Below are 27,118 nucleotides of genomic sequence, written 5' to 3' on the forward strand. Positions count from 1 at the left end.
TGCTAAACCGATCCTCTCAACTAAATCTCAGAAGGGTAAAAAGACCATTTTGCCCCTCCTAGGTCAAAAGTCCACAGATTGACCCAAAACCCAAAAGTCAACGAAAGTCAACACCCAGCGCGTACGATGGGCGTACAACTCCCTATGTTGGGCATACTGCTGGCTAAGCATGCGACGGGGATTTTCAACTCTACGTTGCGCGTAGCTGGGAGTACGCACGACGTACTCCTCGGACTCCCATTTCCCACTTCTCTTGGTCTTAATCCGCTAAGACAAGTATTCCAACTATAGATCTTAGCTAAATAAGGCCTCTTAATTCATAAAGTTGTTGACTTTAAGACTTTGCAAGGCTAGTCAAGACCCAAACCTAAAAACTCTAAGTTTCTCAATACAAAAGACCATACCACTCATGCATGGAGAGATCTAGACGTCCAAGCACCCATTTTTATGGATCAATACACCCTAATACACCTAAAAGGATAGAAGAATAGCTCTGGAGTTCATCAAACTCACAAAGTTCCATACTTGGGACATAAAACCCTAAAAAGGACCCAAAATAAGAACTAGAACAAACAATGAACAAGTTTTAAACTTGATACCTCTAGAAGGTGCACCAATTGAAGAAGAACTCAGATCCAAGAGCTAGAAGCACCAACTATCTTTCCTTTAAGGCTTCTTCTTCACCAAAAGCTTCACAAGGACACCCAAAAGAGTCACAAACACCCACACAAGCTATAGGAAAGAGATTAGGGTTTAGGGGAGGTGGAGGCTGATAATGGTGGCTAGAAATGAGGCCATCATGTTCCTTAAATAGGGACACAAGAAAATATTAGGGTTTCTCACTGAGCCTAGTATGCCCAACATACCCTTTGGTACGCCCAACGTACTAGGTGGCCTCCGCGACAATGCTAAGTGCATGAGTACGCTACGTGTACCCATGTGTACTTAAATGTCACCTTTTACATAATAAGAACAAATCTTTACATATAATAAAAAGGTTAAGGTCTGAGAAGTTATACCTCATTATGGGATGTTAAAATATCCCATGGTACTTGGATGTTAGACCATGAGGGTAGCCCATGGAATTTCAAGGAAATACCATGGGGATAGCCCATGACACTTGGTTGTAAGACCCTGTGGGTAGCCCATGACATTCCAGGGAAAAGACCATGGCGGTAGCACATGGCATTCCAGGGAAAAGACCATGGGAGTAGCCCATGGTAATTATATGTATGGTATGTGATATTTTGATGAAAACTCACTAAGCATTGTGCTTACGGTTTTGTGGTTTATATTTCAGGTACTTCCAGTACGAAAGGGAAGGGCTCAATAGGATCGTACAACATCTCCCTCATGATTCCATATTTATGACTATTTTTACTATGATTATATGAGATTATGTTTTTTGGTTGATTTTGAGACATTTGATGTATGGGGTTTATGGTTTTAAAAACGAAAAATTTTGAAACAGCCCAAAAATAATACGATCCTAAAATTTCTTTTTAAATCATGAATAAAACCATAATTATCAATTCATTTCATTCATAAAAAAAAGTCGCTATTTCAAATTAGCGCATCATCTCAAAACATGTTCCTTTTTAACAGAGTAAAAAATCCCAAGCTAAAACTTCTTGGTGTGTGCAGTGCAGTCATCCCGAGCTCTTCCCTCCGCTACCGGAAGTACCTGAAATCAAAACTGAAAACTGTAAGCACGAAACTTAGTGAGTTCCCCAATATACCACATACCATACATACAGGCACATTCACTGGGCCCCTGCCCGCTGCATCGGGACTTGCCCCGCATCGGACTTGCTCCGGCATCGGGCCCCGCCCGGCATCAGGCCTCGCCTGGCATCGAGCCCAGATCGGTATACAAATCTGTTTCTCTTAGGCCCCTCCTGTCTCTGGGCCTCGCCCACTATCCACATACAATAACGTAAACAAACTAGCACATAAGAAACATACTCCAATGTATTCCTGTTCTAAGGCCTTCCCTAACATGGGCCTCGCCCACGTCCTGCTACTGATGAGTCATGGAACCCCATCCATGCTCCTGTTGTAAGTGAGATACAGGCCCCTGCCCATACTCACTTCTCTCCTACCACGGGCCCCAACCCTTCTCTCCTACCGACACATGCAAGAATCACAAAGACCTCTAGCATACTAACATTCCTCGGGCCTCCCCCGAAATCGGATCGTAAACCGGAACACATATCATAAAATGCCTAGGGCTAACCCCCGGGTCTTCCTACTATAAGCAAACATAATAGGTCGGCATTGTGGCCGTAGACCCATGCACACAGTGAGGAGACTCACCTTGCACTGTTGAAGCCCTGCTGATGCTCTTCTGGCTGCTAACTGGAAATTACCCGAACGGCTACTCCTTCGGCTCCCCGAGCTATTAGTACCAAAATAACACTTAGACCAAAATACCCTCAGAAGCCAAACTAGGTCAACCTTGGTCAAAGTCAAAGTCAATGGTCAAAGTCAACGCTCCAAGTTGACTCAACTCGCTGAGTTGCTCTATCAACTCGTAGAGTTCTAAAACTCAGATTCCTGAGTTCGCAATCCAACTCGTCAAGTTCCCTGACTACTCATGGTCGCGACTTATCACATCAACTGTTGATTCATTCCTCAGACTCGTCGAGTTCTAACATAACAGAAAACGGGACAACTCACTTCGACTCGTCGAGTTCCTCCCTGGACTCGCCGAGTCCCTCAGTTTGTTTGGGCTATCTTAATGGATTAAGCCCCTACACTTCACATCTAATTCCCAAGCTTCGTCTACATGCTGGAAATGACCTCTTAAGGGTAAAGTGTCCAACTTTACCCATTACTAGTCCTTCTTAATGGGTTTAGCTCAAACCCTAGCTCCTTCAGACACAAATCCTTGTCCAAAATCCTTATTACTCCAAACCAAAACAGGAGGACCAAGATCTAGGCCCTAGACACCCATTAAACACGTAAAGCTTCAAACTCTACTTCCATGCATGACCCTTTGGGGCTAAAAAGGCCATAATATCGTCCTCAGGGTTTGAATGGGACTTCAATGGCATAAAGTTTGCACCTTTATGCATTCACAACCTTCAAAGACCTCAGATCTAAAAGTATAACCAACTTGGGACATCCATAACCCATAAGTCAAGCTCCTTGGACCAAAAACCCCATAAAAGTGACCACAATGAGATCTAAGAAACTACAAGGCAAGTTAGAAGCTTGATTACCAGAAAGTGATGAGAATGGAACGAAATCCTTGGATCTATAACCTCCTACTTGAATCTTCAAGCTCCTTCTTCTTCTAGGCTTCAAGAACACACAACTCACTCAATAATAGCTCACACACTCAATTAAGGCTCTAGGGTTTCGTGGATTAGGGTTTTGGTATCTGGAGGCTAAGAATGAGGCTGATGGGAGGAGAATAAGATGCTTAAAAAGGGCACCAAGACCCGGATTTAGGGTTTTCCCAAAACCAGACCAACTCGCCGATTTGGTCCTCCAACTCGTCGAGTAGGTCACTTAACCTGCAACCCAGAATCTGATCCTACTCGACGATTCATCCCCTAGACTCGACGAGTTGCCTTCTTGCCTTGAAGCTTTTCTTTTCCTTTCTTGGTCTTTTGGATTCTGGGTGTTACAAATTGTATCACTGTTTTTGGGATGTTATATCTCTTATCCTTGTTTAAAATTTTTTGGAGGTTCATAATGAACGTAGGCCTCATAATCCATAATTTTAAATATGACAGTGATTACCATTGTGCATTTCAAAGAATGTTTCAAAATTTCATTATTGTTACAAGTTTAAGACTTTTATCAGTTTGGAAGGAATAACATCGAAATTCGATATGAAGTGTAGTTTGTCTTACTATAGACAAAATCATATCTAGTAATGTTTGGCTTCTCCTCTTAGTTACATCGTAGTTTGTCTTACCATAGACCATACCATGTCCTTAGTTTGAGCTCGAGTGTGTCTGAATCCCTCAAACCAAGGCTCTGATACCAACTTGAAACAGCCCAAAAAAATATGATCCTAAAATTTCTTTTTAAATCATTAATAAACCCAAAATTATCAATTCATTTCAATCATAAACAAAAGTTGCTATTTCAAATCAGAGCATCATCTCAAAACATGTTCTTTTTTAACAGAGTAAAACATCCCAGGCTAAAACTTCTTGGTGTGTGCAGTGCAGTCGTCCCGAGCTCTTCCCTTCGCTACCAGAAGTACCTGAAACCAAAACTGAAAATGGTAAGCACGAAGCTTAGTGAGTTCCCCAATCTACCAAATACCATACATACAGACACATACACTGGGCCCCTGCCCGCTACATCAGGACTTGCCCGACATCAGACTTACTCTGGCATCGTGCCACGCTTGATATCAGGCTCCGCCTGGAATCGAGCCCCGCTCGGTATACAGATGTGTTTCACTTAGGCCCCGCCTGTCTCTGGGCCTCGCTCGCTATCCATATACAATAACATAAACATACTAGCACACAAGAAACATACTCTAATGTATTCCTGTTCTAAGGCCTCGCCTAACTTGGGCCTCGTCCATGTCTTGCTACTATTGAGTCATGGAACCCCATCCATCCTCATGTTGTAAGTGAGATACGGGCCCCCGCCCACACTCACTTCTCTCCTACCACGGGCCCCGCCCCTGCTCTGCTAATGATGAGATATGGAACCCCGTCAATACTCAGCTAGTGATGAGATACAAGACCTCGCCCATACTCACCTCCCTACCAGGCACGTACAAGTATCACGTAGACAACAGGTATAACCTAACATGCAACGTATAAACATTCCTCGGACCCTAGTCCGGAACATACTACCATATAAGCATTCCTCGGGCTTGCCCCGACATCGGACCTTAGTCCGGAAAGTACAAATACCGACACATGCAAGAATCACAAAGACCTCTAGCATACTAACATTCCTCGGGCCTCCCCCGACATCGGATCGTAAATCGGAACACATATCATAAAATGCCTAGGGTTAACCCCCGGGTCTTCCTACTATAAGCAAACATAATAGGTCGGCATTGTGGCCGTAGACCCATGCACACAGTGAGGAGACTCACCTTGCACTGTTGAAGCCCTGCTGATGCTCTTCTGGCTGTTAACTGGAAATTCCTCGAACGGCTACTCCTTCGGCTCCCCGAGCTATCAGTACCAAAATAACACTTAGACCAAAATACCCTCAGAAGTCAAACTAGGTCAACCTTGGTGAAAGTCAAAGTCAATGGTCAAAGTCAACGCTTCGAGTTGACTCAACTCGCCGAGTTGCTCCATCAACTCGTCGAGTTCTAAAACTCAGATTCCTGAATTCGCGATCCAACTCGTCGAGTCAGCCCCTGACTCGCTGTGTTCCCTTATTACTCATGGTCGCGACTTATCACATCAACTCGTCGATTCATTCCTCAGACTCGTTGAGTTCTAACATAACAGAAAACGGGACAACTCACTTCGACTCGTCGAGTTCCTCCCTAGACTCGCCGAGTCCCTCAATCTCTTTGGCTATCTTAATGGATTAAACCCCTACACTTCACATCTAATTCCCAAACTTCGTCTATATGCTGGAAATGACCTCTTAAGGGTAAAGTGTCCAACTTTACCCATTACTAGTCCTTCTTAATGGGTTTAGCTCAAACCCTAGCTCCTTAAGACACAAATCCTTGTCCAAAACCCTTATTACTCCAAACCAAAACAGAAGGACCAAGATCTAGGCCCTAGACACCCATTAAACACGTAAAGATTCAAACTTTACTTCCATGCATGACCCTTTGGGGCTAAAAAGGCCATAATATCGTCCTCAGGGTTTGAATGGGACTTGAATGACATAAAGTTTGCACCTTTATGCCTTCACAACCGTCAAAGACCTCAGATCTAAAAGTATAACCAACTTGGGACATCCATGACCCATAAGTTAAGCTCCTTGGACCAAAAACCCCATAAAAGTGACCACAATGAGATCTAAGAAACTACAAGGCAAGTTAGAAGCTTGATTACCAGAAAGTGATGAGAATGGAACGAAATCCCTGGATCTATAACCTCCTACTTGAACCTTCAAGCTCCTTCTTCTTCTTCTAGGCTTCAAGAACACACAACTCACTCAATAATAGCTCACACACTCAATGAAGACTCTAGGGTTTCGTGGATTAGGGTTTTGGGATCTGGAGGCTAAGAATGAGGCTGATGGGAGGAGAATAAGAGGCTTAAATAGGGCACCAAGACCCGGATTTAGGGTTTTCCCAAATCCAGACCAACTCGCCGAGTTGGTCCTCCAACTCGTCGAGTAGGTCACTTAACCCGCAACCCAAAATCCGCTCCTACTCGTCGAATCATCTCCCGGACTCGACGAGTTGCTTTCTTGCCTTGAAGCTTTTCTTTTCCTTTCTTGGTCTTCTGGATTCTGGGTGTTACAAATTGTATCACCGTTTTTGGGATGTTATATCTCTTATCCATGTTTAAAATTTTTTGGAGGTTCATAATGAACGTAGGCCTCATAATCCATAATTTTAAATATGACAGTGATTACCATTGTGCATTTCAAAGAATGTTTCAAAATTTCATTATTGTTACAAGTTTAAAGACTTTTATCAGTTTGGAAGGAATAACATCGAAATTCGATATGAAGTGTAGTTTATCTTACCATAGACCAAATCATATCTAGTAATGTTTGGCTTCTCCTCTTATTTACATCGCTGTGTTGAGGCGTCGCTAACAGAGTTGATTATGAGATAATCTCATAATTCCTTAGATAGTTGCTGAATTTCTATCTAAGATACTCTCCATTTTTATTCAATATATGAATCTTAATCCTTTTATTCGGTTGATTCTCTACTTTGTTTTGGAATATTAAAACACCACAAAGATTTCATAGACTAAACATAACCATACATGCTGAAATCATTAGTGAAGGTAATGAAATATCTTTGACCATGTATCGTGGTTGATCTGAACGGTCTACATCAATGTGTACTAGTCTAATAGATCCTTTCACCACTCATAGTTTCCTATGAATGGTGTCTTTTTTTCATCTTTCTTAATAAAAAAGAATCACATTTATCATAAGACTTTTAGTCAAATGATTCCAAAATCCTATCCGCTTGGAGTTTCGGTGATGAACTTTTAATTTACATAGCCAAGAAGATAATGCCATAAATACTTCTTATCCAAACTATCTTTAAATGTAGTGGAATCAACATTGAAATTTTTTTGCTACATATGCTTATATTAGTTTCATAAATGCCAATGTAAAGGTTTGGTTATATGATAAATAACATATTATAAACAAAACTTGGAGCCATTTTCAAAATAAGACAAAACCATCACTATAAATCATATAATAATGTGTCTTTCCATATAAAGAAAATAGAAACAATTTAATTCAAAACTATACATTGAATACTAGAGAAAATTAATTTATAGTTCATATCCTATTGACGATAACACTTTTCTCGTTGTCTATGATCAGATCCAACTCTTTGTGTTTATACTTTCTTCTTCCCTTTAGTTTTTGCACATTTCTATACTAATGTGAGTATCACATCATGTGTCCAATACTCAAGAACCGGAATAAAAAGTGTTATAAAGTTGTAAGATATACCTGAACTACGATACCCACTGCCTTTAAATTTCTCTAGCTTCTTTAGATAGATATCTTGGACAACCACACATGCTATCTTCCGTTTCCTAATAGTAGAAACATAACATTTCCTCAAGATTCATGGACTAAGATGTCTCAAAATTTCCCTTGCCCTTAGGAGAGATCTACTTCTCTTGACACATCTTTCGAGAGTAGCATTGTTGAAGGAATTGGATTTGGCCATGTCAGACTTGGTCATATTTGAAGTCTTATGTAATCCCAAGATAGACTTATCTCTCTTCTTCATGATGTAGTTCAATATGAAATCAACATATACATCGGTTAGTAAGTTGAGAATAATATTTGTGGCCAAATCATGACTAAGCGGAAAGCCTAACCTCCATACATCAAAGTAAACCTTAATTTTCTAGACATGAGTATTGAAACTACCTATATATTCTAACTTGCACCCCCTTTAGGCTTTCATGGTCTCAAATCGCCCCTGCCTAATCCGCCCTTAGAATATGCCCTTAAGCTGGTTGAGCATGGCATATGCGCCAAGATGTTTCAAGCTCTTTCAAAACTCAGGAATCATAATGACTAATATGAGGCAAACCACCTCATTAGATTTGTTGATATGTTTTTCATGCTCCCCTTTAATAGCAATAATGAACCAAACTACATGATACTCAGGAATATGTTCATCAGTGACATACAACTTCTTTGCAAAATTGAGTACAACTCTTAAGTTGTTAAAAATGCAACATTAGCTAATTTCGTTAAGCTTATCCTTTTTAGGATATCATGCAATACAAAACATGTAACATAATTTTTTTGGTTTGGTAACATCTATAAAAGTAGAGATTTTATAAACATAATTTATAAACTAAATTACCCAAAATTATTTTATGAGAGGATAAGATTCATATTTCACTTCTAGGTGCCAAAATATTTTGAAAATAAATTATTTAGGTATGTAACCATCTTACCAATTTCAATATCTATTTAACTCTTAGACCTTTCAGTGTTTATAGTTATTCATTTTGTTCATTTGGTATATTTAATCCCTTATTCACTCATCTCTTCTTGTAACAGGCATGTTGTGGATCACAAGTCAAGATAGTAAATCGACAATAAAGAAATACATGATATCCGACCCATGAATCTTTGGTCCGTATCACGAACATCACACCATTTTCCCTAAATCCTAACCGATCTGATTGGCTAATGCACTTTCTCAAGTTCAGTTAAAACATTTTAAAATTTCTTTTGGCAAAAAAATATTTTAAACCATTTTTAAAATTATTCAAAAAATATCAAAACATCAATTTTCCCTAAATCCTAACCGACATGATTGGCTAATGAACTTTCCCAAGTTCAGTTAAAACATTTTAAAATTACTTTTGGCAAAAAAATATTTTAAACCAATTTTAAAATTCTTCAAAAAACCAATTTTATAATTTTCTTTTTGCAAACTTTTATTTGTAAGTCATTTGTTAATCTTTTAACAAAATTATTGTAATTTTAATTTTAATTTTAAGTTCTGTAGTCATGAAAATTATAGACAACACATTAAAAAAAATCAAGTTAACGGTAAAAATTGCCCAAATCTTATGTATTTTTTCGGTAAGCCAACATCCTGAAAAACATGGTCATTGTAGGGACAAAAAACCACAATGAGACTCCCACTAAAACTACCATCTTCATCGAGATGCTTGAGTGGGTGGCCGTTTAGACGTCAATCTCAATAACTCCCGTTTGTTGGTCTTTGGTCTTCAATAATTACAATTTTATTTTAAAATACAATTCCCTATCAAATATAATCTACTTTACGATTACAAGAAAAATAAAATTATGAAAAATAAATAAACGACATGCAGGTTGCACACTAATAAATACGGAGTATTACGTAACTGAAAAACATCACAAACATATGTCTAATTGAAACAAGATCCATATAATAAAATAAAACATTTTTACACAAATAAAAAACGCTATTTCAACAGCTTTCGCTATAGCAGAATGTGTTGTGAAAAATATAATCAACAAAATTCTATGTTTTTAAGAAAACCCATCAAAACCTTTTGCGATAATAGAAAGCACTGCAAAAAGTTTGACATAAAGCCTATTAAAACCTATCAACATTGTTGTAACAATTTTATAATGATGCATAAATATGGTATGCCATAAAACATGTTTTTAAACAATGTGATGATTAAGATCAAATCCATATACTTTGACACTTATCTTCGATATTTGTTTATTTACTTTTATATTAATAAAACTAAATCTAACAACATAAATAAATAAACACATTATACACAATCATTTTTGTGGTTTTCCATTCCATAAAAAACAATCCAAAATTACATACTAATAAAAAAACAATCCAAAATTACATACTAATAAATCAAAACGTTGGCAAAACAAATTAAAAATTAAAAATTAAAACTTAAATTCATTGAATTTAATCAATATTGATTTTTTCCATTTTAAAAACCTTTTTTAAAATTAAAATGTGTATATTTTATACATATAATTTCCCACTTGTGTGCACAATATCATAGATTATATAGTTTTAACAAAATCGATTTATAGTGCAAAAAATCATGAACATATAGAACTGATACCACTGTGGAATTATGATGCTTATTACAATTATATTACAATTATTTAAAACTGATACCATAAGCAACATAAACAATTTATCAATAGCATCTTGATTAAAGCTATTGATCAAATGACTTAATTGTAACTAATCTAATCTATAGAAGGTTAGTATGAATCCAAATACCCAAAGGAGGGTTTCTTTATGATAGTTACACTAAAAGCAACAATTTATACTCTTCTCCCTTGGTAAAACAAGAAAGACCCGATCTCTCCATTATGAGAGGGTTTTTGTGCCACCAAAAGAAAGGGGTGGAGAATAGAGGGGAGAACAAAATTAGGATTGAATATCTTTTGATTCATAATGGCTTTCATGCCTTATACACTTTCCTAAACCTTAGGGTTTTACTTCCTCTCCAAGGTTTCAGGGGCGGAACACGAACATTAAATTTAGGGATTTTGGTATTATCGTGTAGTCTTCATTTACGATTTAATTAAGAATATTAAAAATTTAATTAGAAAATATATTATCATTAAATAAATCATCTGGTATCAAAATTACAAATTTATTATATTTTCTGTTATTGATAGTAAATCTATTAGAATTGTATTTCAGTAACCTTAAATTCCAACAACTATATCACTATGATAGCTTAAAACCTAACAAATATAAAATTTTATAAAAAAAATCAATATAATTACATAATTATAAAAAAAATATATTACAAATACAATTTATTATATTTAATAAAGACAAATAAAAAAATTATCATCCCAAATCTATATTTATTGATGAATAAATAAATATACAAATATATATTTAGGGCGTGTTCGGCACAGAACATTTAGGAGTGTTTGAGAATTTCTAGCTTTTAGCGTTTGACAAAATGCTCTGTTTTGAACAGAAAGCTTCGTTCGACACTACAAGCTTTTAGTATTTAGTGTAAACAAAACGCTCAAAATTCAAATGCTATTTCATGTAGCGTTTAACAAAACGCTACAAACTATAAGCTACCCGCTACCAGTTACAAGCTACCCGCTAACAGCTAATTTTGCCGAACACGTCCTTATTGTATAAAGAATGAAGATTTATTAAACAAAGTACATAATTATCTAAACAGTTAATAAATTTGATAAAAATCTATTTTATATATATATATATATATATATATATATATATATATATGACAAATCATCCAACAAATGAAAATTAAAATAAAGCAACATATGCTTTATGGAGTCAAGAGTCTGTATTATTTACTGCAGAAGAAAGACAGAATAAAAATCAAGTGCATATGAAAAGACAACACATCAACCGGAGAAAAAACAAGGTCTCACACATTTTTCATTATCAGTTCACAATAAAAACTAAAAAGAAAGAGATCTATATTAAGGATCGGGCATACCTTTTAGAAGACAAAACTCAAGAACTCAGAGACGACGACCAGTGAGACTAGGAGATTCGGAGTCTCGGACTCGGTCTTATAAACTGATCGGTGAGACGGAGGGTCACGGTTTTCTAGCGAACTAGGAGAGGTTTCTGCGTGATGTCGCGACTTGTGTGAGATGATAACTAGAGACGGCGTTAGATGATTAGGTTTTTCAAGTTTTTGATTTTTTTTAGATTTGTTTTCTTAAACTGATTGGGCGTTTTATATAATCGATTTGAGGGCTTTTTTTTGGGTCAAAAGACTACAAATTTTTTATATGGAGAGTCCGATTTAAGTTAGGTTTTGTTAACATCTAAAGTTCATATATTTTTATATTTACCGGCATATCATTTCTTTAAAAAACTCTCTTCTTGATATATAAAAAACATATCAGAACTTGTTCTACATCCGGCCATACTATGTTTATTACATAATATTGATAGTAATTCTGGTAAAAACCTGGGGGCCATGGCCTCCCTGGCCCTTAAAGGTTCGACCACTGCAAGGTTTGCTTAATTATGGTAATAATACCATAATTCAAACCTTGAACCTTCATTGCATAAAAAGTCATATCTCTTTTAATTTCTAATTAAAACATTAATTATTAATAATAAACAAACTTATATCTTTTATTATTTATTCTTGCTTTTGGATTGAACTATGTGTGTAACCTTATAAGGACATGTATTTATTTATTGTGGTCACTAACTTATTCTGTCGGTGGAATATTTTCCAACATGATCAAATATCACTTAGGAAATGGAATAAGAAATGAATAAGCGATACCCACACGATTTTGTGGAACCCACGATTCCGAGGAAAGAATCGTCCGAATGGGAGGTAATTTTATCATTCGATTTGTAGGGGTAGTCTAAAAATTAAATTAAATAAATAAAATGAATTGTCATTAAATAAAGAATAGTAAATACTCATTTAAATTAATTATAGGTGAAGCTTAAGTCAAAGTTGGGTGAGAAATAAAAGTACGTTTGGCATAACTCAAAAAATCAAGGTATGACTTTGGACTTGATTTTTTTTAAGTCTAGTTTGAGTAAAATAGTAAGATAAAAGTGAAATAGGGTTATTATAGTAATATAAATTCTCTTTGAGAATTTAGGTTCAACTTGGGATCAAATAAGAGAAATTAAAACTTGATGGACCAGTGCTACCAAGTTTGTAAACACATAACTTAAACCCTTATCTCTCACACTCTCTTCTTATGACCAATTTTGAGTTAGGAGATGATTTTGGTAGTAGAGATGGAATTGGGAGCATTGTGAAGGTAGTGCTTAAATCATCTAAGAAACATGAAAAAGGTAACAAATCTTCACTCATCTTCTTCATTTCAACATCACCCTTTGAGAATCCATCATAAATCCAATTCCATTGATGTTTTGTGATGTGGATTGTAGTTTTAGTTGTGAAATAAAGCTTACTCTGCAACTCTAGCACTAGTGAATTTAATTTTGAGTTTTGGATGCTTTAGGAAGAATTTCAAACCCTAGGTTATAAGGATTTCGATTTAATATATTGGATTTCAAAATTTATTGGTATATAAAATTCATGATTTGGAATCATTAGTTGGTTATTGACTTCACATAATAGGGTAAATAACTTCAAATGAACCAGATGATGAAATTCAAGCTTTAATTTGAGCTTAAAATCATTCAATGGAGTTTTAAAATCTAATTTTATATATTTTGGATTATTTCATTAGCTTTGCAACTTATGTTATCAAATATAACTTAGAAACATTAACAATGGTCAAAAAAATGTAAGCTAAGTCGAGTTCTCAATGATTGGTTCATAATTTGAATTAAAAGAAATTTTAGCAACCTGAAATGGGCTTTTAGATAATTAAACCAAATTAATCTTAAATCTTTTGATTAATCAATAATTAAATATTGATAAAGAAGTTAGAACATATTAGAAAGTGTACTTATGCATCGTAGTAGCAATTAATTGTAAAATCTAGTTCTTGTTGTCAAATTGGGAAGAAGTGATGGTCAAACTTAAAAGCTTCTAAACAATTTCTCAAATTTGGATATCACTAAGTTTTAGATATTAATTAGTTAATAAGTTAAAATGAAACATATTATTAAATCACCCTTAATCCATAAAAGTCTTTGGAAGTTGTTCATGTACCGGAGGAAAATTCCCGAAGTACAATGCTATTTTTGGATGAAAAAAACACAATGTGGGGGTACTTATGCAAAACAAGGTCATATTTTCTATAAGGAAAATAAAACACGGCCCGTGTATTGCTTTGGTTCTACATATAAATGTCGGTTTGTTCGTTTTGTTTTTTTATATGGCCTCTACTCAACTCCATTACACTTATAATTACTTAAGGAATGAAACTTAACAACACAATGAGTAAGAGAAGTTTTTAATCTTGAAATATGTATTCGAGGTGAAATTTGTAACTAATAACATAAGTAACTTTGAACCATATGTGAACAAGAAGTACTCAAACATTTTTAGAAGTGTTATAGAAAACATTTGCAACCTAAGAATAGATGGCCCTTACTATATTGTATACATAAAATATTCATTTTATTTGAAATTCTATGTGAATATACTATATTAATTTTATACCTCATACATGTGCGTTTTATTTGAAATTTTATCTGCATATACTATATGAATTTTATACATAATACATGTGTATCCAGAAGTTTTATAAAGCATTTTGAAAAAATAAGGACAAACTTGGATATTTTGGAATTGCCTTTAAACATAATCATATGTATTAATATATGATGTCTTGAGACTTGGTGTGACACTCATAAGGTATCCAAATTTGGAACTTTGAAAGAGTTTGTGATGACATCTAAAACCCCCTCACATGTACATGTGGATTTTCTACCCCATGTGTGGTCTTGTGTGAAGACTCACTAGTACCAAGTTTGAACGGTGATTTTAATGGATTTTGAAAGTGTATAGTATGATATGTGCTAACATATATATGACCCCTAATTTACATCCATCATTGTGAAATTTAGACTTTGAGATTAACTTGAGTTTTAGGATTATAAGCACATGAATGCATTGCATTTTACATAAAATTTTTGGATAGAAAATCTTAAATTTAATGATGTTTAGCAATTAAAATACTTTGAATGCTTTTCCCTAAATTTTTGAAATGTACTAATATTATGAGTTTTGAAAACCCTTTTAGTTGATTGTCTTTATATTCAAATTATTGTGTATATCCAATATCCTTAAAAGGTTGATCCCGATAATGATAACTATGCTTTCCAACCCAAACAAGTTTATTTTAGCGGATATCCAGATTAACATATTAGAGGGCGGATGATTTTTTAAGAAGCTTTGACATTTAGAAGACCTTTTCTAGATGTGTAAAGACTAATATTTTATCTTACGATTTTGAATTGATTGTTATAGCTTCGCGAATTGATATCTTATGTTAAAACTTAACTTTTGGAGACTATATTCTTCACATTAAACTTTTTAAAAGTTGAAAATTTTGTTTTGAAATGGTTATTATAAATAGCTTATATGATGTATATTTCAACTATGGATGAGTGTTTGGACCAAAAACTCGAACCGAACCAAGCCGAAACCCGAACCAAACCGAATTAGGCCCGATTAAGTAATCCAGTATGGGTTTCGAGTATCTATATTAGGCTTATTTGAATCTCGGGTTTTTCGGTCTAGGTTACCCAAATATGAGCTTATTCGGTTCTAAATAGTCGACCCGGAATTTCAGCATGCTTGTAGATATTTAGGCAACTTTGAACTGTCATAGCGTCTTCGTTATTTTCCTGATTTTTTTTTCTATCTTGTAGTTCACAATTTAAACTACTATTTACATAGTTTACATGTTATTTTTGGTTATATATTCAATGAGATACATGCCCCTAAACATGGGATATTGAAGTTAAGTTTTCTGTTTCAGCATGTTTGCAAGAAATTAGCAAACTTTAAACTGTCATATCGTCTTCGTTATTTGTCCGATTTGTCTGATTTTTTTTCCAGCTTGTACTTCACAATTTAAACTACTATTTACATAGTTTATATGTTATTTTTGGGTTATATATTCAATGAGATACATGTCCTTAAACATGAGGTATTGAAGCTAAGTTTTCTATTTCAACATGTTTGTAGAAATTTATGCAACTTTTAACTGTCATAGCGTGTTCGTTATCTGCTTGATTTGCTTGATTTGGACGTTTGAATTTTACATTCTTATATCTCAAGAATAGTTAATTCGTGTTTACAATAAATTAAAAAAAAATGAAATCATTTTCAGTGTATATCATATATTTGGTCCATTAATTTGGGAACAAAAACATACAAAATATATAATCCGTATTTACATGTAAGCTTACAATTATATGTTTGTTCTTATTGTGCATGCTTACTACACATCCGTATTTACATGTAAGCTTACAATTATATGTTTTTTCTTATTGTGCATGCTTACTACACAAATTCTGACATTTTTTTGCACATTTGAAACAATTATGTATACTTTCATTATTTTTAATCAACAAATTTGTTTCTTTAAAAGTTTTGTTATGGAATCATAAGCTACAAAAGTAATAAAAATTACAGTGTTTATAGTTATATTGTAAATATTATTCGGGGTATGGAATCATAATACGGTTTATTTGGTTCTTTTCAGTTATATTAGGTCGTTAATCATATTGTGAATGTTATTCAGGTTATTCAGGTGATAACCGACCCATACTGATTAATACTTGAACTGAACCGAACTCATATTAGGTTTAATCGGTCTGGGTTTCGGTTCCTCCAATTAGGCTTATTCGGTTTTTGGATTATTCAGGTTTGGATGTTTTGGTCCGGTTTCGACCCGAATAACATCCCTAGTTTTAACATCGTTTCAAAATTTCATGCATAAGGTATCCTTTTCCAGTTTGGACACGCCTAGGATATCTACGAGGTTATGTCACATTTTTAGACTCACATGTCAAATATGCTTTACACATTATTTCAACAAATAATGTTCATTAGTTTTAATGCGAGGGGAGTTTCACGAGAATAAAGGCAAAATAAGTAAACGGTTTGTGTCTTAACAATGACAAAAAAACACTCACATATAAATTATAATGGTCTACATTTATAAGCTTTAACTCCTTAAACCCATTAAATAAAAAAGAAATAACCCTAACATTTACGTAATTTTATAAAGATTGTTGTTTTTGTTGAACTCTAGTTGCTTTTGTATTATATGATCTTAGTTATTGTTAACTGGTAGGAGTTTTTAACTTTTTATGCATTTTCTAATTATAGTCTTGGGTAAATGCAACAAATACAGTTTCAATAATATGAAATGATACCATTAAAAAGGCAACAATTGTTTATGGGTTAAGTAATGTACATATTAAGTTTCTTAATTCAAAAAAAGAAACAACACTTTTTATAATATGTCAGAAGTTTTTTCTATTATTAAAATTAAAATTATCTAAAATTTTAAAAATCAAGACATTGCAAGTACAATAGGTCGGTGGATAATTTGTGTTTTCTAAGAAGAGAGATCAAATTTAAAATTTAAATCAAGGCAAACCTAATTAATCAACTAATAATAATAATAGTATAATACCAATATCACACATATTAGATTATTGAAAAGAAAACAATAAGTACCAATTGCAGACTGAAATCCTACATAAACTAATCAAGTATTCATCTGATTAAAAATCTGACACAAAAAAGAGTAAGATTTTCAAGTCATCATCAATCTCAATGATTTTGTTTCTAAAATCAAAATTTGGTAATTAATCTCTGATATCAAAACCTAGTTGTTGGACAGAATGTTACCAGATAATCCGACCCGGAACAAGTGAACGTACTGGAAGCATCATCATATGCATAGCTGTAAGCACTCGGGCACGCCTCTTTGAACATCTCCGAGAACTGCGTCGGAGCACATGTCGCCGGAGTTGCATGCTCCCCAGTGCAACAGAACTCAGCTCCTTTGAAGGCATCGCACGCGCTCCTACAAGCCACCACCACGCCATTGTTGTCGACTACTCTCAGCTCGGCCGGACACTTGATGTTCAGGTCGTCTATGCAACCGGCGTAGAGACAGTCGCCGGCGCCACCTGTTGGCCTTATGCCGATTCCCACATTGTACCCGTCCACTAGACTGACGTCGTAAAAGTCCTTGTCGCTGTTACTGATGCCGCCGCCGCCGATGGTGAATTCGGCTAAGGAAACCGGTGGTGCACCACCGCCGTTGCACTTAAGAGTACTGCCGCAATCGCCGGTTTGGCAGTTACCGTTTCCGAATTCGTCGAAAGTGCAACCGGTTCGGGCCCAGAACCGGCCCGACCAGCCTGGCATAGCAGAGAACTCGACAGAGGCGCCAGGTGATAATGAGAATCCGCCGTCGCCTAAGGCAGCACCGTCATTGCCGGAGAGCGTCCCCGGCCAGATTGTATAGCTACAGTTGTTTTGTAACCTAAACACGGCTGCTGAAACCTCATCTCCTGCAAATCACGAATCATATCTAGTTACATCTCAGAACACACTCGATTTTGATCACGACATTGATCACCGAAGATACAAACAAAGTAAAATCGTAACTCGCGCGCATTATTAACGAATCTATGAATCAAATAGCTACGATCGATATTAAAAGGCCTGATTGTGTTGCAAGAACTAGTTCGCATCAACAAAAATTCGTAAATCAGTGATTTTATAAGATATTTCAGATTAAGATGCGACTGCAGCGGTAGACAATATGATCAATGATCAGAATGTGTAAACTAGCAGAAATACGAAGTTGAAACGATTGATATTAGCAGCTAATAGCTCGCGAAAGTTCAATAGAAAGGAAATTAAGTTTAACGATCAAACAAACAGCTGCATTGCATTCAGAACAATGCGAATTAAACGGCAGAAGTTGAAAAAAAAAATGTATTCGACAATTGTTTTTGAGAACGAATATACCTGAAAGGAAGATAGCGAGAAGAAGAAGAGAGAATCCGCCTCGGATATTAACCTCCATTGAAGAAAGAGAAGAAGACGATGATGAAGGCACGCAAAGATTGTGTATATGTGTAGAGAGATAGTGGGAGAGTGTGGGTTTGCATTTAGGTTCGTGGAAGTTTATAGTGTGGCAGCGTTTTAGGGGATTCCCTTTCTCTTTTTCGTCATAAAAGAACTTAATTTTTATAACATAAAACAAAAAAACCATATTTGTATATAAACATTTTGATAACGTTTGATTTGTAATACGAAAATTTTAAGTAACTTAAAGAAATAGTAGTCTAGTTTCCAAGTTTTGAAAAATTGATGACAAACATCTATATGGGTTTCAAAAAGCATTCATTTTTTATCCGTACCTATGTTATCGTCTACTAAACTCTATTATGAAGCCCTCACATGAGCTGCACAATCCGTTTTGTTGCCAATGGTCTTATGACTATGGTTTCAGAATACGTCTCTAACCTATAGTTATCATGAACCCCCCTCCCTAAGAAAACCCTTTCTTGATCTGCATTTGAATCGTCGACATCAAATCATGCCACACCAATTTAAACGAAAAAAGAACCATGTCTAAACATATAAGTTGGAACATCTGAGAACCAACCACGAACTTGATTCGAAGAAAGAGTACAATAAGTTGTACTATGTTATTACATTTGTTGCTGAAACTCATTTGACCCGTTTAGAAATTTCATGAACCAAACTTTTTTCTTTTAACTCAGTGGTAGAGTAATGACATGGTAAGGCATAAGCTCTCGGTTCAAACCCGATCAGGGGCTTTGTATTTTTTATTTTTATTTTTTCAGTTTAGGGAAAGCTTAACAATTTTGTTTTTGTATTTATAAGGATGTTACGGAATATCTTTATAATGCGAGTTAATTATGGAGGGATTTTCACTAAATCACATGGAAGAAAGTATGTTCATGGTAATGTGGCGTTCGTAGACTACGTCCATGTTGACGAATTCTCTATTCACGAGGTTGACACGATGATGTGAAAAAGGAAACCATATAGGACCATTTTGCATACGTAAAACACATTTGAATTTCAAAATATCACCTATTGAAAATGATCAAGATGTCCTAACGTTGGCAAGGTATGCAAGTCAGTTTAAGGTAAGGTAATCACTGAACATGGTAACACCAACCTCAAAATGTACCTCATGTCTCCCACTTAAAGTTATTATTGAGGAAGTAGACGATGATCCATCGGTGGAATGAAATGATATAACAAAAAAAAAATAATGGTTCTTCTAGCAAAAAAAATAGAATTTGATCTAAATGTCCCATGTCTCGGTTCCCAAAGAACTTTTACCGATCATGTTGACATCTTAAAGGCTTTAGTGAAAGATCTTAAAGGCTTTAGTCCCTTTCATTGACCTTTATCAACCTTGTTGATACGACGAACTACAGGCGCATGATGAGCTCTTTTACCCAAAAGGGTTTTGTCCTATAGGCGTCCGGGAATTCACTTTATGTAAGAACAACAAAAACTAGGTCAGACAGCCATACCGAGGGTTGGACCCCGATATAGCTCTCCAATGCCTAAGTTAGAATGTGACGTTTTGGTATTGCTTTTGCGTCAAAGGATATGTGTAACGTCCTGAAATTTAATACTAAAAATTTCAAATTTTATAATAATAAAACCATCATCCAAAACGTTTTCATAAAACCATAATGAAATCAGAGTATGTCATAATCATCCAAATACATCAGAGTCAAATAAAATGCAGAACAATATGGTGTGTGTGATGCGATCACCCCGAGCTATTCCCCTTCAATCCGGAAGTACCTGAAACATAAACTAAAAACCGTAAGCACGAAGCTTAAAGAGTTCCCCAAAATACCGCATACCATACATATGTGACAGCTCAAGGCTGTGTCGGGTCTATTTCACCCTCGAGTCTATTTCAACTCATGCGTCGGCCCAAGCCGTACCAGGGTTATTTCACCTGTAGACCTGTTTCGCCCCCGAGTCTATTTCAATTCATGCGTCGGCCCAAGCCGTACTGGGTCTTTTTCACCCCCAAGTCTGTTTCACCCCCGAGTCAATTTCAACTCATATGTCAGCACAAGGTTATACCGGGTCTATTTCACCCCACATACATATAGCAAACAGGCACACAGTCATATAACACATACAACAGGAGTCACAAAGACTACAAGTACATAACATATCCTAGTGTCCTACAATATAGTGAGCAAACTCACCTCATTTTGCTGACAGTCAAACAAATGATTGGGTTGCTGAACCGGAAATCCCCACTAAATAACAAGTAAAGAAACCCTAATTAGAAATTAGGTCAATAATCCAGCCCGAAAGTCCAAACCCTAAGTCCTGGCCTTAAGGGAGAAAGTTAATTATTCCTTACCTTATTAGGCCTAGCCCATCAAGGCCCAAATGCTACTAGCCAAGAAGCCCAATAGATAACCTATGTCTAAAATAGGCCCATGCCCCAAAGGCCCAATACAACAAAATCTTACGACCCAACATGGACCCAAAGTCCCTAAGTCCCACACATGGCCCGAAACAAGCCCAAGACCCCCCCCCCCCTAATGAGTACACTCAACGTACCAACCAGTACGCCCGATGTACACGCAACCCTTGCATTATCGGGACCTCAGACGCGTACGCGTAGCGTACCCAAAGGTGTGGCCGACGTACGTTGTAGCTGGCCAAAAATTCATTCCAAGGTCTTAATTAGTTAAGACCCAACGTCCAATCTTAGATCTAGGCTTGTTAAAGTGCATTAAGCCATAAAGTTGCCAACTTTATGCTTTTGGATGTCTTAATGGGGAAAATATTGGATTAAATCACATTATCTTCATGAAACCACCTTCAATCCTTTCGTGATTGAACTTAATCCATCAAGACTCCATTTTTATGCTCAAGGGACGTTAGAAACACTATAATCTAACATTATAACCTTCTTGAGTAGCTCATACTCTCAAGAACACCTTAAAGGATCATTTTATGAAGAAATAAGCCCTAAACTACAAACTAACACATGGAGTCATCAAGGTAGAAGCTTTTTACCTTCAATAAGATAGAAATAATGAGAAACCTCTGGATCTACAAACTCTCCCTGATCCAATGCTTCTTCACAACTCTTCTTTGTTGGGTTTTATTTAAAAAACTAGTTTCAAAAACTACAAATAATGGCAAACGGAAGAATTGAGTTTTATAAATAACATAAACACTTTATCACCCACCAAGGATCATCTTGCAAGTAAAGGAAAGATTTAAAATACAACCATAGAAGGAAGAATTGGTAACAACCTTTGAAGCGCTTTGAGTCCTCTAGGGGGGCTTGGAAGTTGATGGAGTGAGGATGAACCCTTGAGACACCAACAATGTTCCAACTTGATGTAATGCTGGTTACAACTCTTAAGCTTTAAAATCAAACAAGATTATGACTTAAAGAGAGGATGCAAGTAACAAATATCTTCAAAGTGCAAGACTTGAGAGAATATGGAGAGGGGAGGGAGGAGCTCTTGGCAACTACAAGGAAGGAGTGATCAAAATGAAAGCACTCTCCATCCTTTTAAAGTAGAATTTTAATCCAAGAGTCCTTAACCATTAGCACTTTAGACAACCTTATCCCCAAGCATGCACCATACCTTGAATACTTTTGATTAAACAAATAAGAAATCCATGTTTCTCCTTTCCCCGTGCATGGCCGGCCATGTTGGTAAAAAAGAGAAGATTTGGTTTATATTTTATAATCAAAGTTTATAAGATATAAACTTTTTCTTTTGCTAAAAGACAAAAAGCTTACCTAGTCCAAAATGTTGTACATGACTTATTAATTCATACATTATGGAATAATGTGTTACTTGTATTGTAAAATAATTATTTCCTTGAAATAAATATTTTCCGAATTTATTATAAGAGTTTATGAATATTTATTAAAATCAATTTTTAATAAATAATCATTTGTATCAAGTTGTTGTTAGTGTGACCCTTAGGAACATATGTTATTTATAAATATCATTTTAATATGACTCTTGAGCATACTAGATCTTTCATTCTTCTTCTTCTTCTTTAAGCACCACACACACCAAAAACACACACACAAGCTCAAACTTTAAGGAAGATCGATTAGGGTTTCGAGATATGACTTAAGAGGAAAGGGAGGCTGATAAGGTGATGGTCTTGAGGAACTTAATGAGTTTAAATAATGTGAAAACCGTAAATATTAGGGTTTTCCCCTGTCTTGAGTATACCTTATGTATGCCCATCCTACGTAGGGATCACCCCGATGTGTGTATGCAAAGGAGTAAGCCGTGTGTACCTAGTGTACGCCTAAAGTAATCATAGACTAGTCTTTGATTTTAATTGAAATAATGGCTAAACTTTATACCTGGCGACTCGGGCGTTACAATTCACCCCCACTTGAATCATGCTTTTTTCTCAAAGTCCGCTTTCGGAAATAACTCTGGGTATTACTCCCTCATCTCTTCCTCAGGCTCCCAAGTCCACTCCGAACCTTTCCGATGCTGCCACTGCATCTTCACCAACTCAACAACCTTGTTCCTCAAGGTTTTCATCTTCCTTTCGAGGATCACTACCAGTCTCTCAATGTAGTTTTGGAGGTCATCCACCTGCATATCCTACAATGGAACCACTGCAGAATCATGAATAAAACACTTCCGCAGCTGAGAGACGTGAAAAGTATTGTGAATATGAATGAGTTCCTCTGGGAGATCCGAACAATACGCTACCCTGCCCACCCAGGCTACAACCCTGAAAGGACCAATATACATGGGGTCCAACTTTCCCTGCTTCTTGAATCGGATGACATCTTTCCAAGGTGACACCTTTAGGAGAACCATATCCCTAACCTAGAACTCCATGTATGATCGGATCTTTTTCGGCATAGCTCTTCTGCCCACTCTGAGTTGTCTGAAGTCTACTACGAACCTGCTGAATCATCTCGGTCGTCTTGATTACTACCTCAGTACTCCCTATGAACCGTTGACCGAACTCACCCCAACATATCGGGGTCCTACACTTCCTCCCATAGATCATATCAAAAGGAGGTCTAACTGCCGCCAGAATCCATAATGCATGCCCGCAGTATATCCTCCAATGTCTAAATGGTCCGCTCACTCTGACCATCCATCTGCGGGTGAAAATTCGTGCTGAAGTGCAGATGAGTACCCAAATCCTCGTGGAATTTCTTCTAAAATCTGGAAGTAAACCAGACATCCCTGTCTAAAACCACTGAAACCGGGACCCCATGTCGTGCCACAACCTCCCTGATGTAGATATCAGCCAACTTCTCTGCAGAGATACTCTCCTGAATCGGAATGAAATGTGCGCCTTGGTCAATCAATCCATGATGACCCATATCGAATCCGCCCTGCGCTCCGTCCGAGGCAATTTGGTGATAAAATCCATCGTAATCTCTTCCCATTTCCATACGGGAATATCTAATGGCTCCATCTTGCTGTGAGGTCGCTGATGCTCGGCCTTGACTGTCCTGCAAGTCAGGCACCTCTCCACATACCAAGCTACATCCTGCTTCATACATGGCCACCAAAAATCAGGACGGAGATCACTATACATCTTTGTTGCTCCGGGATGAATATAGAATCTCGACTTGTACACCTCTTCCATCAAAACCTGTCGCGCACCACCCTAGTAAGGAACCCACACCCTCCAATGGAGAGTCAATAACCCTCGACTATCATAATCAAAGGAAACCACCCGACCTACAATGCGCGAACTCTTTCGGTGCTCTTCCTTCATAGCCTCAACCTGAGCCTCTCGGATCTGCTCCAAGAGCGGGGTAATCACCGTCATCCTCAAACAGATATTCCTAATCGGCGTCGCGACCGCGTTACGGCTGAGAGCATCGGACACCACATTGGCCTTCCCCGGATGGTAAAGGATCTCACAATCATAATCCTTCACCACATCCAACCACCTACGCTGCCGCATGTTTAGGTTTGGCTGATCCATCAAATACCTTAGGCTCTTGTGGTCCGTGTAAATAGTACAACAGACCCCATAAAGGTAATGCCGCCAAATCTTGAGGGCAAATACCACCGCTCCCAACTCCAAATCATGCGTAGGATAGTTTGCCTCATTAGGCTTCAGCTGCCTCGAAGCGTAAGCAATAACACGACCCCTCTGCATCAGAACTGCACCCAAACCCAGATCATTTACCATCCGGGTAAAGAGAATGTGGTAGTGGATGCCTTGAGCCGCAAGTTGGCTGGATCTTCAGCTGGAGAGATATGTATGAGGATATCTATTGATTCCGTACTTTTGGATTTGATCAGAGGGGCACAGCAGGAGGGATCAAGATGGAGAACTGGAAACAGGAGAGGATCAGGGGTGATATCGACAGGTTTGTCATCGATAGTTGGGGGTTGTTGACCCGGTGTGGTCGGGTTTGGGTTCCATTTTCTGGTAGGACCAGGAAGATAGTGTTGTAGGAGGATCATAAGTCTCGTTTTTCTATACTCCTGGGAGCCACCAAGATGTATCGGGATTTGAGGTTAAGTTACTGGTGGTCGTGTATGAAGAGGGAGATAGCCTGGTATGTTGAGAGGTGATTGACCTATAGGATGATCAAGGTCGGGCATCAGAGGCCACATGGCAAGTTACAGCCTTTGGAGGTTCCCATGTGGAAATGGGAACATATCACCATGGATTTTATCACCAAGTTACCGAAGACTGCCAAGGTTTTGATGCTATATGGGTCATCGTGGATCGATTGACCAAGAGTGCCCACTTTTTGGCCATCCGGGAGAGATCTTCGGCCGAAAAGTTAGACGATGTGTATGTTCGGGAGATTGCTACTCGTCATGGGGTTTCGGTCTCCATTATATCCGATCGAGATGTTCGGTTCACCTCCCGATTCTGGCAGAATTTCCACGAGGAACTGGGCACGAGGCTGTATTTCAGCACTGCTTATCATCCACTGACCGACGACCAGAGTGAGTGGAACATACAGACACTTGAGGATATGTTGTGGGCTTGTATTATAGATTTTGGTAGGATTTGAGACTCCTATCTACCTCTTGCGGAGTTTTCCTACAACAACAACTATCACTCCAGCATTGGTGCCCCGCCTTTTGAGCTCCTGTATGGTTGGAGATTTCGTACCCCAATTTGTTTGGGGGAGGTTGGTCACAGAGTCATGGGAATGACTGAGGTAGTTCTTCAGACCACAGAGCTTATTCAGCAGATCAGACAAAGATTGCAGACAGCTCAGAGTCGGCAGAAGAGTTATGCAGACCGGCACCGATCAGAGTTGGAATTTTAGGTCGACGATATGGTACTACTAAAGGTCTCCCCCTGGAAGGGTGTGATAAGCTTCATAAAGAGGGGGAAATAGGGTCCCCGATATATTATACCATTTCATGTGATCGCCAGGGTAGGTAGGGTAGCCTACCGGTTGGATTTGTCGAGTGAGCTCAGCCAGATCCACAACACTTTCCATGTTTCGCAGTTGCAAAAGTGCATGTTGGACGATGAGGCAGTGGTCCCCTTGGATGATATTCGGTTCGACGAACGCCTAAATTATATTGAGATTCCGATAGCGATAGTGGGAAGGAAGATGAAGATCATGTGCAACAAGTAGATACATTTGGTAAAGGTTCAGTGGCAACATCGTAAAGGCTCCGAGTGGACGTGGGAGCCGGAGGCGGAGATGCGGGAGCATTTGATGGGTTTTGAGCATAACAAACAAAAAACCTACGTGTGCATGCAACCCTAATTCTTGATCAATGTTTTCTCTAATTGATAATACAACATTTGAACATAAAATAAGAACCCTAAGGATACCTAGGTATTTTCGAAAATTAGATAAAAGAAAGAAAAACTTACCTTTTGATCCACAAATGTCGTGCCTCTGATGGTTTACACCCAAGCTAGCAAGAGGAAAACTATAGAGAGAGAGGGAGAGAGCCAAGATTTCGCCCAAGGCTGTTAGAGGGAAGTAATGGATGAAATATGGGGCTAGGTAGGCCTTTATATAGCTGAGGTAGCTTGGTGTCAAAGCTAGGGTTTAAGGAGGAAACCCTAATCCCTTTTCCTGGTGACTAAGCAGCCCACTCCCTTCCTTATGCAAGGGCTTGGACGAAATTTCTTGGGCTTGCCTAAGTGATTTTCGTCCACCTCATCCAATGAGGTTCATGGGCTCCTTTCCTCAACTTTCAATAAATAAACAAACAGACCCTACACTTTTAGTTAATCCAATAATCTTAAAATTAATTCTAATTAATTTCTGATTAATTATTAATTAAATAATATGATTTCCAATTAATATATTATTCTCATAATATATTAATAAATCATTTATTATGATTTCTAATTAATTTATTAACCATATAATAAATTAATAAATCATTTCTCTCTCTCTCTAAAAGCTATCCTATTCAATTGCCAGGTTTGAGCGAAACCCAAAAGGATTGTGCTACCATCAATTTAAGTTTATACCAATTATAGTTATGGGCTTAGACACCTAATCCAACAGTCTCCCACTTGGATAAGTCTAATAA

At 37.1% G+C, this 27,118-nt stretch overlaps 1 protein-coding gene and 1 long non-coding RNA gene across 2 annotated transcripts; both read right to left on the bottom strand.

Moving 5' to 3' along the window:
* Nucleotides 1-4,022: 4,022 nt before the first annotated feature.
* Nucleotides 4,023-11,883, bottom strand: LOC145108412 (uncharacterized). The gene is made up of 2 exons (XR_013708257.1): nucleotides 11,598-11,883; nucleotides 4,023-4,222 (listed from the first exon to the last, which is right to left on the bottom strand). It is a non-coding gene; the product is annotated as an uncharacterized LOC145108412 (long non-coding RNA).
* Nucleotides 11,884-17,349: 5,466 nt separating this feature from the next.
* Nucleotides 17,350-18,681, bottom strand: LOC145168875 (pathogenesis-related thaumatin-like protein 3.5). The gene is made up of 2 exons (XM_079087542.1): nucleotides 18,564-18,681; nucleotides 17,350-18,100 (listed from the first exon to the last, which is right to left on the bottom strand). Exons 1-2 carry the CDS (start codon nucleotides 18,619-18,621, stop codon nucleotides 17,400-17,402), a joined length of 759 nt encoding a protein of 252 aa, XP_078943668.1. The 5' UTR covers nucleotides 18,622-18,681; the 3' UTR covers nucleotides 17,350-17,399.
* Between the last annotated feature and the right edge of the window lie 8,437 nt (nucleotides 18,682-27,118).

Source organism: Lactuca virosa, chromosome 4 (genome assembly GCF_052849685.1).
Source record: "Lactuca virosa cultivar CGN04683 chromosome 4, Lactuca_virosa_CGN04683_v6, whole genome shotgun sequence".
Taxonomy (NCBI): domain Eukaryota; kingdom Viridiplantae; phylum Streptophyta; class Magnoliopsida; order Asterales; family Asteraceae; genus Lactuca; species Lactuca virosa.